The sequence below is a fragment of the Pocillopora damicornis genome, chromosome 10, assembly GCF_964200805.1.
Source record: "Pocillopora damicornis chromosome 10, jaPocDami1.2, whole genome shotgun sequence".
Lineage (NCBI taxonomy): Eukaryota > Metazoa > Cnidaria > Anthozoa > Scleractinia > Pocilloporidae > Pocillopora > Pocillopora damicornis.
Genome location: NC_142679.1, coordinates 5,332,082 through 5,345,883, shown reverse-complemented (window position 1 = coordinate 5,345,883; position 13,802 = coordinate 5,332,082). Strand labels below are relative to the sequence as shown.

At 35.8% G+C, this 13,802-nt stretch overlaps 2 protein-coding genes across 6 annotated transcripts in view; one reads left to right on the top strand and one right to left on the bottom strand.

The window, feature by feature from the left end:
* Nucleotides 1–175: 175 nt before the first annotated feature.
* On the top strand, nt 176–3,927 carry LOC113666158 (SPRY domain-containing SOCS box protein 3). The gene is made up of 3 exons (XM_027181921.2): nt 176–749; nt 1,034–1,415; nt 2,501–3,927. The coding sequence occupies exons 2-3, from the start codon at nt 1,412–1,414 to the stop codon at nt 3,202–3,204; spliced, it is 708 nt and encodes a 235-aa protein (XP_027037722.1). The 5' UTR covers nt 176–749; nt 1,034–1,411; the 3' UTR covers nt 3,205–3,927.
* Nucleotides 3,928–4,026: 99 nt separating this feature from the next.
* LOC113666169 (uncharacterized) overlaps nt 4,027–13,802 on the bottom strand; it is a 32,523-nt gene continuing 22,747 nt past the window's right edge. The window contains exons 1-12 of one of the 5 annotated variants that reach the window (XM_089184856.1): nt 12,187–12,516; nt 11,919–12,090; nt 9,796–10,233; nt 9,227–9,357; nt 8,629–8,691; nt 7,842–8,163; nt 7,485–7,637; nt 6,825–6,921; nt 6,408–6,481; nt 6,120–6,234; nt 5,694–5,740; nt 4,027–5,021 (exon numbers count right to left, since the gene is read on the bottom strand). In XM_089184856.1, coding sequence (XP_089040982.1) covers nt 4,879–5,021; nt 5,694–5,740; nt 6,120–6,234; nt 6,408–6,481; nt 6,825–6,921; nt 7,485–7,637; nt 7,842–8,163; nt 8,629–8,691; nt 9,227–9,357; nt 9,796–10,150 — 1,500 coding nt within the window. In that variant the 5' untranslated portion in view covers nt 10,151–10,233; nt 11,919–12,090; nt 12,187–12,516 and the 3' untranslated portion in view covers nt 4,027–4,878. Of the gene's footprint in view, nt 5,022–5,693; nt 5,741–6,119; nt 6,235–6,407; nt 6,482–6,824; nt 6,922–7,484; nt 7,638–7,841; nt 8,164–8,628; nt 8,692–9,226; nt 9,358–9,795; nt 10,234–11,918; nt 12,527–13,802 lie in introns of those variants that run through there. The other 4 variants (XM_089184854.1, XM_089184855.1, XM_089184857.1 and 1 more) reach the window with 4 other exon arrangements.

Here is a 13,802-nt window from a genome sequence, read left to right as displayed (position 1 = left end):
TTCTTCGCGGGCTCACGTAAGCACGTCTCTCTTCTAATCTAAAATCACGAAATTATTACTTGTTTTCAAATACTGAAGTGTTTACGTTTTTTACGTTGCATATCCTTACAACTAATTTTTGAAGAATCGATTTTGATAAATTTTTAGATCGAATGCAACCAAAATTTATTGTCCAAATTCACGGAGATAAGGGACAATGGACGCGAAAAAAGGAGTGTATTTGTTTACTTCTGTTACGTCACTAGGTGATGCAAGCTCACACGATAAGAGTCGCACGATGATATTCTAGAGGTATTTCAAGACAACGGGAATCTGGTGGAACACAACAAGATAGCTATGAGAGGACTGCTCACTAGACATGCTCTTCTCACTGGAGTAACTTAGTGCTAATCTAATCTGCCGGTGATTTTCACTCGCGAAAAAATTAGTTCCGAAGCTTCCCCTTGTGAGGGAAACAAACGTATTTCCGAAACGGATAGGTTTCTAATCACGAAACATCTGATTTTTTTTCCCCCATCGGAAATCATTTATTTGTTGTTGTTGTTGGTTTGAGAGATGGGATTATGTTTCTTTCTGCATTCGTTCTGTTCTGCACGCTTTCTAATATCAAGGAACCGCTATGACGTCACTAGCTATATAAGGCGAGATCGTTTTCCGCAAATTTTTAATGATCCATTGCAGAAAAATGTCAAAAGAGTTGGAGAGTTTTGTAAGAGCAATGAATGCAGAAGAACAAGATCCTTTCACAAGTGCTTTCGGGTTTTTTTTTCGAACTTTGCGTGACATCCCAAAATACATAGAAGAAGAGAGCTGCTCCTGGCTGCGAGGCTGACCGCAGAAAGCAACTGGGACATAAACTTTATCATATATCTTTTGAGATACTTCGATGGTATTAATCTGCAGAAAAATCTGAAGCTGTAAATAAATCTATTAAGGGCTCACGATTTTACGAAAAAGAGATTTCAACTCCTGTCCATCCCAGGCAAACGAATTGTCACGTCCGTTTTGTTTATTTTTTCTCCTTGTTACTCAGAATCAAGCCATTCCGGTTTTGCCGGGTTTGACATAGCCAATCACAAGCGTTCACTGGAGGTCACGAGAACATTTCAGGTTGTTCACTGGGTTTGAAAGTTGTTTATGTACAGAAGGAAGACCCGCGGCACATCGCGTACAAGTTGTAAGTTGACTCTGTATTGACCGTCTAAGCGTGTCTTGAAAATTTAATTGTACCTCTGTAGGGAAAAATCAGCAGAAAAACTTTCTTAGAAAATTTGCCCTAATACTCGTCAGTCTCAGGAACGGTCCCGAAACTTGTTGGATTACCACTGAGCAGTCACGTACGTTGAAAACAACACCTGAGTTTGCAAATTACTACGAGATCTTGTGAAAGTTTTCGTGGAATTACCACAAAATGGGTAAGGGATTTAACTCTATCAGTACTTATTACTAATAAGTGAAAAAGTGCCAGAGGCAGAATTTTTCTAGATAATTCTCAGAATTGAACTAACTTTATACGCATTTTTGTGTTGTGTTTACATCTGCGAAACAGCAATCGTAGTAGATTTGGTCGGTAACCTTCCGAAACTGAAAGGTACTTCGACATTTCTTTCCAATTGAAAACTTCTATATACATACAATAGCCATATACATTCAGTGGTTAACGTTGGCGTCGAAATTGGTAGCTTTCTCTGAAAACGAGAGTAATTTGTGATCGGTGTGACAAAAAAAGAAACACAAGACATTAGTAATATTTTAAATTTAAACTCCTCACAATTTGTTTGTAAATAATGCCTACCGAAGCATTGTGCGATTTCTTGTATGCTGAAGTAAGCGTTTGAAGCAAGCTTTTTGTATTTGTTTGCAAAAATTGCTCTATTTATCTTTCACGCTCTGCACAATTTTAAATCGCAATCAGGTTGAAAGGTTTGATTTTTTTCTTTCACCACTAAACACAATATTTTTGTTATTTGCTGCCTGTGCGAACAAAATCAGTGATAACATCCCAAAGCGGTAATATGTTGAATCATTAAAACCATCAGCTGGGATTTGTTCCTTAAAAGAGGAGATGAAGCACACTGATGATCAACTCGATCATGTCTCAAATTGCGTGTGTTTCGTTTTTTTTACCCTTTATTTTCGCACACAATAATGTACGAGTACATTTCGACCATAGTTTTTTCAAGGCTCTTTGTTACAAACATTCCCACGAAATCAATGCAGGACAATCCAAATCATTGTGCAATCCCAGGAAAAAGTGACAACTTATTCCACTGTTAAATGGGGGTGGATCCTCACAAGGATTACCTAGTCATTTACAAGAAGACAGTGAACATTTGTCACAAGTTTCTGAGGTTCCCCAGGGTGATTTTAGCCTCAGTTAGTTCTTATCTCATGATGAAATGTGCAACTAACTGAATTGCGCATAACTTGTGGGTAGTCCCAGTCATAAATACTATTTATGCAAGTCATAAATTTTTCAAAACTTTTGTTCTTTTTACAGGAAAATTATCTAGTCAACCAATTGAAGATTCAGAATCCTTCCATCCTTGGTCAGATACCTTCCATGAGCAGTGGGTGTGGAGTAGTGAGGATAAATCCCCTTCGGTATACCTCTGCCTAAACAATAAGGTGGCCTGTTTTTACATTGACCCAGTCATTGAGAGCACGGGAACAGCAGGTGTCCGTGGCACCAAGGCCTTCTCACATGGGCAGCATTATTGGGAGGTAAAGCTGAGTTCTGTGTTTGGCACATCAATGATGATTGGTGTTGGCACGAAAGAGGCCTTGCTTCAAACAGCAGACTTTGAGTTTGTAGATTTGATTGGAAGGGATGATCAGAGTTGGGGGTTATCATATAAAGGCAAGGTTTGGCACAATGGTCAGTATAGAAGTTACTGTGAGCCATTTTATGACTCAACTGTGATCGGTGTTCTTCTTGATATGGATGCAGGAACTCTTTCTTACTTCAAAAATGGAAGGTCTTTAGGACTTGCTTTCACAGGCTTGTGTAACAAAGCATCAGAGCTCTACCCAATTATTTCATCTACATCAACACTCTCCGAGATAGAACTGTGTGACAGTACATGTAGATATGTCTCACTGCAGGATCAGTGCAGAATGACCATAACAAAGCTTGTTGGTAAAGACCAAATAGATTATCTTCCACTGCCTAGAGGAATCTGCCAGTCTCTAAAAGGCATCTAAGTCACTAGAAGAAGTTCTTTTTCATCTATATGTATATATATATATATATATATATATATATATATATATATATATATATATATATATATATACAGTATTTAAATTTTTTGACTTGAACTCGGTTTAGTACCATCACTTTGGTAACCATCTTGAATAACGGTTAGAGAAAAACCCCCTTTTAATAAAAGCTTCTGGCTGGCCACAACAATTGTAAGGTCACAATATTGATGATGATTTGTAACTTAGAAGTCTTCATTTTTTGATCAAAATCATCATTGAATGTCAAGATGACATGTGGACATAAATTTTATCTCCACACGATTTTTACAAATTTATGAACAGTGAAAACTTCTCATAACTATGTGTCCATCATCAAAGTAATTTTGATTGTCACTATAAAAACTCTTATGTGTCGCATAAAGAAAACATCAGTAATGGCCTTATAGGTAATTATTGCTCAAAATCGTGGAGTTTAGCTACAAAACAACAATCCCTGTTCCCAAGTTTTGTAAAGAAAAATTAGTTGTAATCGCACATCCATCTTTTTGCCTTTATTTGGCTGAGAGAGATCACACCTCCATTGAGAGTTTGTAAATAGAAGATTTAGAATTAACAATTTTGTACATCATCAGTACAGTTTGTAATTATAAAAGGATAAATATTTAATTTTGTATTTGAAATGGCATTCAAGCATCAGCCAGAAATTAAAATGTTGAAAAGATATGTATTATCTGTCATCTCCTGTAAGCTTAAGATTGGAAAAGAGTATCTGAATTTCTTTCTTTCAGTACCACAGTACCCTTTCCACATCGACACATAAAGTCAAGCCAGCTGTTTTTTAATTCCTCAGATAAACAAACCATAAAAATTAAGTTTTCAGTTAATACATAAAGATCACAACACTTCCATTATTTATTTTCACTCATACCATGGCAACAGCCATGGTGCATCTGTATGTTACTTAACCAAAATAACATACAGATGCACTACAACAGTCCTATACTTTATTGGTTATTTGTCTGTTATTTTGTTTGTCATCAAGTAACAAACTATTAATTACAAAATTCTGGAGAGTGTCTTTGGGGTTAGCGCCTGAGGATTCTTTGCTTACAACCATCATGTGAATCACCTTGAGCTACAACCACAACATGGCTTAACCATGCAACACCACATGATGAAAGACTTTGTATCATGATGCCTAATGCACATATAACCAACAACAGAAGCTTCATTTGGCAGTCATAAGTAATACCATACTGAGTAAAGAAAGCCTTCAGTAAGAATGGAAAGAAAATGTAATTCTTTGAGGGGTAACTGGTAACCCAGAGAGGCTAGTGTTCATATCAATAGATTACATGATTATTTATACCTTGATTTTACATGATGGTTAGAGAGATCCTTTGGACTTGACTGCCTGACAGAGATGTGTTGTTGCCACTAATAAGTTACAGGTACTAATTGCTGAGAGCTAATTTTTTTTCAATTCTGTATGACAGCAATTTTAATAATTTGACCATGACTTCATAATGCTATGCAAGATAATACTTTCAAATAAAACTTCCAGGAATTACATTTACTTTGTAATTTAAAACTATCACAGAAGTTTTTAACTCTTTTAACATAGTAGTAATTGACAAAAGTTTAAAGTTCTAATTTCTTTACTCCACTTCAGTATCAAAGCAGAGTGCAAGATCCAGGGCACATAAACTCTGATTGTTTTTTGACGGCACTTGGTGCTTTTTTGACAGCTTCTGATACTTTCTGGGCATCCTTTCCAACAGCAGTCACCTCCCTTACAACATCAGGATCATTCAGTCCTGAATATGAAAAGATGTGTTTGAAATTCTAACTAAACAGGCCTATTGTAATTAATTAACTATTGCATTTCTACACCTATCCACCCTTTAACTCTCAGAAGTGATTAACATGCAACTTCTCCCTCTAATACCCATATTTTATCCAGCAAACAGGTAGTGAGAATACTCAAACATATCAGGTAGAAGTTGTTATCTTGATCTAATGCTCAATTCTCATAACTTATCTTCAAGGAAATGTGTAACAGCTAAGGGGGGAGAATTAACAATCACATCTCAAGCGTTAAGGTGTTAAAGGACAATTTTGTGGATCATTTTCCTCATGGTGAAAATCATCCTCGTTCCTAAATCTCTCTCAAATTAACCAGATAGGGATGGCATAGTGGTGAGAACAATTCCCTTCACCACTGTGGCTTGGGTTCCATTCCTAATCCTGGCATCACATAACAACTGAATTGTTGTTGCTTCTTGTCCTTACTTGAAAGGTTTTTCTCCAGGTCATCTGATCTTTTCACTCCCAAAAAAAAAGCAATCCCGCAAATATGGATTTGACAAACAAGAAGTGGACAAAGAGCTACTGTACATGTACCTCATTAATGTATTTGCCTTTAACTTTGATAAAATTTAGTCTAAATTTTATCTTCAAAAAAGAATACACTTCATAACCATACTGACCTGCATCTCTTCTTTCTTTCTCTATTTCATTGTCTTCTTCAGCATACCTGCCAAGAGATCAAATAAATTTTACTTAACCCTTTCACTCCCAAGATCTCATTATTAATTCTCCTTACTGTCTGCCATAAAATTCATGTAATGTTGTTCAAGAGAATTTGGTATTGGATCAACTAACGATCTCATTGATTGTTTTTCTTTGTTCTCATCACCTGTCTGCTTGATATTGTATTGACGATGTAAAGAGAAATTCTGTTTTGGTCACTAATGGGTGTTAAAGGGTTAACTGTTGTTGATCAAGCTATATTTCCTGGAAAAGTACAACTTAACATAGTGCCTCCTACCTTAAAAGCATACTTATAACAAAATTTACAAGACAATATTATTACTGACATTGATTTTAATGTTGTTAGCACTCTAGCACTTTACCTCTTCTTGGCATTTTCTACTTCAGATATCAGTTGTTCTCTTTTCTCAACCACCTCAAGCATCTCTTGTAGTAATTCATTTTCTTTAGACTTGTCATACTCTGTCTTTATATTTTCTAAATTAATCATTTACAAAGATAACAGTTCAGATATCAGAAATGACAATCTTTTCTTTTGTTGTAAAGGACATCAACAACAATTACATTTATCAATAATAGACCATAACATTAATCATGACAATAAAAATTACAATAACAGCATCTTGTCACAAATTTCAACAACCTCATACCATCTTTTTCTGTTAATTCTCTCAGCTTTTTCTCCAATCGAGAGTACTTTTCTGCCAGCTCCAGCTCTCTGACCCTAGATAATGAGAGGGCACAAATCTTTAAAATTGTGGTAAATATTATATAAATATTTATTTCACCCGTCAACTCCAAAGATCTGATTGTTAATTCTCCCCTCTTACTACTACACATTTTCTTGTAAATTAGTTGCCAAAATATGGTGTTAGATCAAGATAACTTGTAACTGATAAATTTGAGTATTCTCATTACATGTTTGCTAGACAATGTGTGGATATTTTAGGGAGAAGTTACATCATAGTCACTTCTGAGAGTTTCAGGGTTTAAAGCATGAGATATATTTTAAAGCAATAAATGTAATCAGGGTGAGTCCAAGCAAAAAAGTATTTTTTGATACTCACTTGAATGAGAGCTCTGCTTCCCTCCTGACTGTACTGTTTTTATCCTGCACAGCACTAAACCACTCAACCCATAGTGTTTGTTTCTCAGAATCAGAACCTTAACAAAAAATAATTATAATTCATCGCATCACAAGTACCTTAAGGGTTTTTTGTGCTCCCCTTTAAATGGAGGCTATTCAATAATATATAATTATATCAGATAGAATATGTGCTTCTTTTCTTTTAAGGGGTACTCTAACCAAAACACCATCCCTGGTCACAGTTGCTCAAAAGGATTGATAGTGCTATTAACTACAATCTCTCATAATTATACTTATTCACTGCAAAGCCACCTAACCACAGGATATGTTATCCAACTTTCGAGGGACCATGCCAGGAAAAGGTACAAGTATGTAACCACTGATGAGCAATAAACAACCCTATGCAATATTCCTATGAATCATATAGTGTCTCAAAAATTGAATACAAATTTAAAAACATGGAATTTTGATCAATCAAGCAGACTAACCAATTTACTACAGATACTTTTTTACATGTATCACAAAGACTCAAAGATATGAACTATTGACATGATCAAGTTATCTCTTATTCTCCCTCTCAGTTTATAACTGAGTTCAACAAAAATTCAAGTGAAAATGAACATGTATATTTGTTCATCACCTTTAAACTCGCCAAGGTTAGCCTTCAGTTTCCTCTCTTTCTTTATCAGCTTCTTTCCTCTTTTGCTAAGTAGTGATATTTTTTCTTTCATGATTCTGATTGAATTCTGCACCTTGTCCACTCCTTTGGTGTCCTTGCTACCATCTATAGCATCTGACCCCAAACAAACAATTTAAATGAAGTTGTTAGTTTGACCTTTATGCATGGAAAGTAAATTCTTTTTTAAAGTATTTAGTGCTGTTCTCATCTAATTTCCTACCAATCTACTTGTGATATGGCAGATTATCTTCAAACAGATAATTGATTGTGATTTGTCAGAAATGCTGGGAGGCATTATAAAATATGTACTTAACACACCTGGTGTAAATTTAAACTGCTGTTGTACTCCTGGTCCTATACCCATTGCATGACGGATATCTTCTCCTAATCCAAAACTGGCATTCTCAATATCCTGATAGTGTTGAATGCAGTAGAACTTGTCATGGTCAGGAACAAAGCAGTAGTTAAAGTGGTTTAGCCATGAGTTGCATATTGCACAAACAAAGCAGCTTTTGTGAAACACATGATTTTCCACTGCCACACGTTCAAGAATGTCTACAGGTCTGCCACATTTTGGTTGGTCACACCTGTTTGTCTGAATTACAGAGCTGTTGGTGGTACTGGCATTTTGATGGCTACCCTGCAAAACAAGCAATATCACCAAATTAAAACAAGAAGTATAAACATTATTGTTTAAATTATCATCTAACCAGTAGGAATACTAAATAAAATGCAAAAAGATGTCAAAAAGTCTATTGAACAAGTTCTGATTCATGTTTAAAACTAACATTTCCTAATAGGTCAACCTCATAATCAAAAGTTTCTTTATGTCACGCTGGTTCAATTTTTCTTGGTCTCAACTCTATAAATGTACTCTATGACAAAGAAAAACTTGCACAACTTAAACTGGATAAAAATCTTAAAACAAAGGAAAATATAAATCACAACTTCTGCATCCAAAAGAATGGTGCATACATAAACAACACAAAATAGTTTATTGATTGTTTTAAATCCCAAAGATGACTTAACTGAAAGGCTTTCTTCCAATTAAAGTCAAGTTTTTCAGACAAGTTGATCAAATTTGGGCAGTTTAAAGAAGTGTTACCTCACTTAGAGATATTCCTCCTAAACCCAGGATACTGCTGTTATCATCCCTAACATTGGCTACCTTGATGTAATATAAAAACAAACAGTTCAAATTTTGTGATCTCATGAAAACAATTTTAAATAAGTAAGACTTGTATTACAGCTTCCACTGCCAGCAGAACCCACCATGGTTGCAACATTATATATAAAAATGATGTTTATCTTTTGTTTGCTCATACCAGTTGGAGCTATTAAAACTAATTTGCAAATTAAATGTAATCTATAACCAGAGCTCTAGGAAACATCCATAACCACCTGGTGTTAGGAATGAACTAACAAACTTTTTTGTGTATGCCTGTGCATACATGAAAAAGGTTTTCTGGTGATTACCACTTACTGGAAGTTCCATTTTAACAGCTTAAATCTAAATCTTTGAATCTACTTTTTCCCTGCCTTGCAATTTCTTATGAACCTTAAGCATGATTCAATTCAGCAGCTTTCTCTTTTCAGATCAAACTGTTGTTACATTTTCTAGTGACAAATCTGAGAGCATGAATCTAGTTCAATTTGTGAAGAAAAATCAAATTCCCCTCCAGCTTTTTTAAAACCACACTTACATTGGCAAGCCTCTCTTTGTTCCGTCTTGCTGTCTTCACATACTGTTTGTAGTGCCATCTAAGCTCTTTTACAAGTTCCCCCCTGTCATCTGCTGATTTCACTGAACTTGCACTAGATTTTCGATTAAAAACTGAAAAATAAAAGTTGGAAAAGGTGAAATGCAAATTTTCATCAAAATGAAAATGAAAGCTCTCTACAAAGACAGTATTGTAGATGGACATCTTATGTTGACACCCACCACGCCGGGTAGTTTATGTGCTGAATTCAGCATTGAAAGACGCATGTTAAAGACCTGACAAGGTCAGGTGTTCTTTTCTTGGGCAAGTCTCCTTACTAACTTAGTGTCTCTCTCCATTTACAAGTATACACAGGCAACAGATAACTCTCAGGGAGGCCTGATAAAAGACCTGGGTAAAACTTTGATGGACTAGCATCACATTCAAGGGAAGTAACAAAACTCAAAGTCACTTCCACAATAGTCAGTTTAAAGCTTGTTCTTTACACATAAAGTAGCGTTCCTTATAATCCCAATGAAAAAAAAAATAACCTCATCATTTTGCAATCATACCTGGAGTTGATGGCAAAGAATGAGCAAATGTTGTCCTCTCATCTTGGTTTCCAATCAACTGCTCCTGTTTTGGTGCTGCTAAACTTTGCTCAAGTAAAGGTTTTGGTTCCACATTTTCCTTTTCAGCTTCAGCTTGCACCTTTTTTTCAAACTCAATCGTATCCAGCCCTGTCAATGAACGCGATCTTTTGTGCACATGTCTGATAAATTGCGCCTGCACTTCAGGTGGCAAATCATGAGGTTTACCACCACCTTCCAACGATCCTCCATTTCCATGCAGTGCTAATTCCTCAGGAGGGATGTTAGGTAGTTTCTTCTTGGATCTGCGAGTTGTAGAGTCACTGACAGATGTCATGATCAAATCTCTCTTGTGATGCTTGTTCAGTTGTGGTTCAGTGAGTAAAATATTTCAGAATCCTGCGATACAATGTCAGCTTTCTTTTAACAGAAAAAAAAAACAAAAGAGTAATGACCCCACAAATAAATGGGGAATCTACAGATAAAACTGTAAGATGAACTAGGGAAACCAAACTAAAAATAATTTTCCTTAACAGACAAAACACTTTTGATGAAATCCCATTTATTTACAATGGCTTCAATGACAAAAAAAACTAAAGTTGTTTGTGCAAATTACATTTGAATTCATACAAAAAAAGGGAAAAGAAATTTAGAAACAAGCAAACAACCATCTTGTCACAAGCATGGGACAAAGGAAGAATTCTGAGTCCCAGAAGGAATCAAACCTCAGACCTTTGGATTCCACTCTCTGATGCTCTACTACTGAGCCACAGAGGCTCTATTGTGAACAAGGCCCTTTATGAATTTCATGTATGACACGCCTCATGCATACTGTTAGGATCATCAATTTTGTTAGTATCACATTTTGTATATGAAATTTGTAACAGCCCTTGCTCTCCATAGAGCCTCTGTGGCTCGGTGGTACAGTATACCTTTGTCCTACACTCACAACAAGACAAACAAACATCTTTTTCCATTTCTTTGCCAAGCTCGAAACTAACCATCTTTCTCATTCTAATTACAAGAACACCAATGTTACTGATTACATATTCATTTTAAACACTACATTAAATATTTTGTAATTTGTCCAAATTCAAACAAAGTGAAAGATAACATTTTACCAGTCTAACACAGGTATACCAGAAAAAAGGAAATCACCCAGAAAAACCTCTACCTTAATTTTTGGTCTAATCTTTGGAACCTCTATGCAATATCATAGCTGTGACAACATTGGTCAATATTAATAATGTTGAAACTTGTGACATATTAGCCTTGTTTTCAGGAATTAAAATCACTCTGTTGTTATTGAACCACCATCTTGAGGTGCTCAAGTTATTTTGAGTTCTCATCAGATGACTTGCCTTCCCCAGATTTATTCAAAATAACATGATGATTCAATAAAATGACAAATTTTAGGAAGATATTAACTCTAATAAAGCGAGGCTGGCTTTAATACCATCAGGCAAAATCATCACACATGGTATCTCCTGTTAGTCTCATGTCTTTTGTTTTTGATAAGTTTTGGCATAAAAAGGCACTACAATGATTCTTCAGATCAATATTTTGAACCAAACATGAAAGTAAAACTGTGATTAACAATAAGTAGGATCAGTGGAAGAGAACTTGATGTTTATTATTATAGTTAGGAATAATATAATTGCAGTTTCTACAGGAACTTTAAAAGGTATCTGGTAATTGATCGCTTCTTAGATTGGGATTCATAATACCTTACTGTATGGTCTACTTGTCCCAACCATTGTTTCATGTTCATTTGGCAAAGATGCTTGCATAAAGTTGTGTACATACCTACTACAAATCCTATTGAGAACCCTGATCTATTACATCACCCTTAATCAGAATTAGGAAGGAAAACTGCCGACTGAAAATGCTACCGTGAAAGTCACGCCAAAATATAAAAGGTATAACAATATATAAAGATCTTGGTAAAAGAGCCACACAACACCTTAGATTGATCCTTGAACAAAATTATGTAACGCGTGTTTTAGAAAGTATCCCGTTTTAAATTTAAGTTATCCAAGCAAAAGCTATCATAGGCAAATTATTCCTCATAAATTTTAAGGTAAAATATAGTGTGAAGCACTCACCATGTAAACAACCTACACGTCAAGAGTGAGATTCCCATATGAAGGTGAATGCGACAGCTAATCAACGATTTAGCATCGAGGATGTTTGGTCGCTCAGGCCCGTTGCTTTTCTAAGAAGGATATTCACGCTGTAGTCCGGTAAAATTTCCTCACAGAGCGGCAAAACCACAGTCTGAATAATAATAATAATAATAATTCATCTAAAGGAGGACTGGACGTTTATGTGAGCGAACATGACAAATGAGCATTTTATAACTCTACAACCGACCGGATACATCTTTCTACGCAGTCCTTGAATAAATGACCCATCAAACGCTGTCATCGGTAAACAACTGAGCTCACATTTTTCCTTGGAAGTTGTGTCTCTCATGGAAACCGAAATACATTTGTTCATAGCAGGATCAATCTGCACGAAGTAGGCCATAGATATGTGCTTTACACGAGTGAAAAACGTTGCTTGCAAGACGTTTATAGACAGCTGTTGATACCAAGTTAGAAAGGCGCCGCAAAGGCGCCGCGAATAACAGTGATTTTTCAAACTAAGCATCGTCCACGACACTTCGACAGACATTTTACAACTCCTCGCAAAATAGTAGTCAGGCGCATCTGGTGTAGCGCAGTGCATGATGGGATTAATACAAAACGCGCGGGAAAACGAAGGCCTTCGCTTTAACAGCTGAATTGCCCTTCAAAACACCGTATTTGTGCACAAAATGCACAGCTCTAACTTATCACTTATTTTTCCAAATAACAGTGAACTCTGTGAGTTAAAATTCCTTTGAACCATTGTACCGTCAAACCTCTCTTTTTCTTGATTACAGTTTATCAAATGACTGGCTCAGCGTTTAAAAAGAGGCGAATTACGGTAAAGTAAGCTATATGGTAAGTTAAAACGCTATCTGCATCCATTTGGTGGCAATGAATGTATAAGAGTGGTCAAATTAACAATATTTATGGGGGTGGATTTCGGGGAATTTGATGACAGGCCACCTACTACGAAAGCTGCTGGGGGGTTTGAATGTATTTTGGTCTAAAGACAATCCTTCTAATATTGATAGTTTTACTCTGAAATTGATAGTTACTCTATATCGTGACACAAATGATCAAAGGTTCTTTAAGAGAGCTCACGACGAGCAACCACATAACCACGATGAACAAATCCACCTTTACAAGAGACGATAGCACCCCTTTTGTTCTTTTACAACGGTTATTTTAAAATCGTCCTTCCAGATTCGTTCACATACAAATATTATCAAACAGGACGGATGGTTTCGTTACAATTCTCTTCCAAAATTTTTTCATTTATTAGCCAGTTGTCTTATATCCCTTTCTCTCCCGCTCCCTCCTCCCCAGGTTTCATGATTTAAAGTTTATTCATGTATTTGTGGCCCATGCCCACAGAAAAAAAAAATGTAACAAATTTTCTATTGGAGTAAACCATTTTTTAATTCAAATTACGCCACAATGATTAGTTTGCCACGTATTAAGTTAGTCATATATCTCAAAGTCTCCTCTAACCATTCATTTTAGTTAAAGAATTTGTAATTACTACAAATTTATAACTATTTTTTCTTGTTACGTATAATGATCAGAAATTATTTCTTATTTACAAAGTGTAACTTCTGACATATGAGTGACATGGGAACAAATTGGTCAAAAATTAATATTCTGATGGCCCATCGAAGAGGTTCACAGGAGGGATAAAACCGAAGTTTCACCAAGGTCTAATTAATCAATAATATAGCAGCAGCCTTTTATATCTTTTCAGGCTTCAATATTCTTCACAGTCATCCTTATCACCAATAGGCAGGACCCAGCCCCAGACTCCTCTCAGGTAGCATTGATTATTGTCATTCAACAAAAACTACACTGTGGTGATTTTCT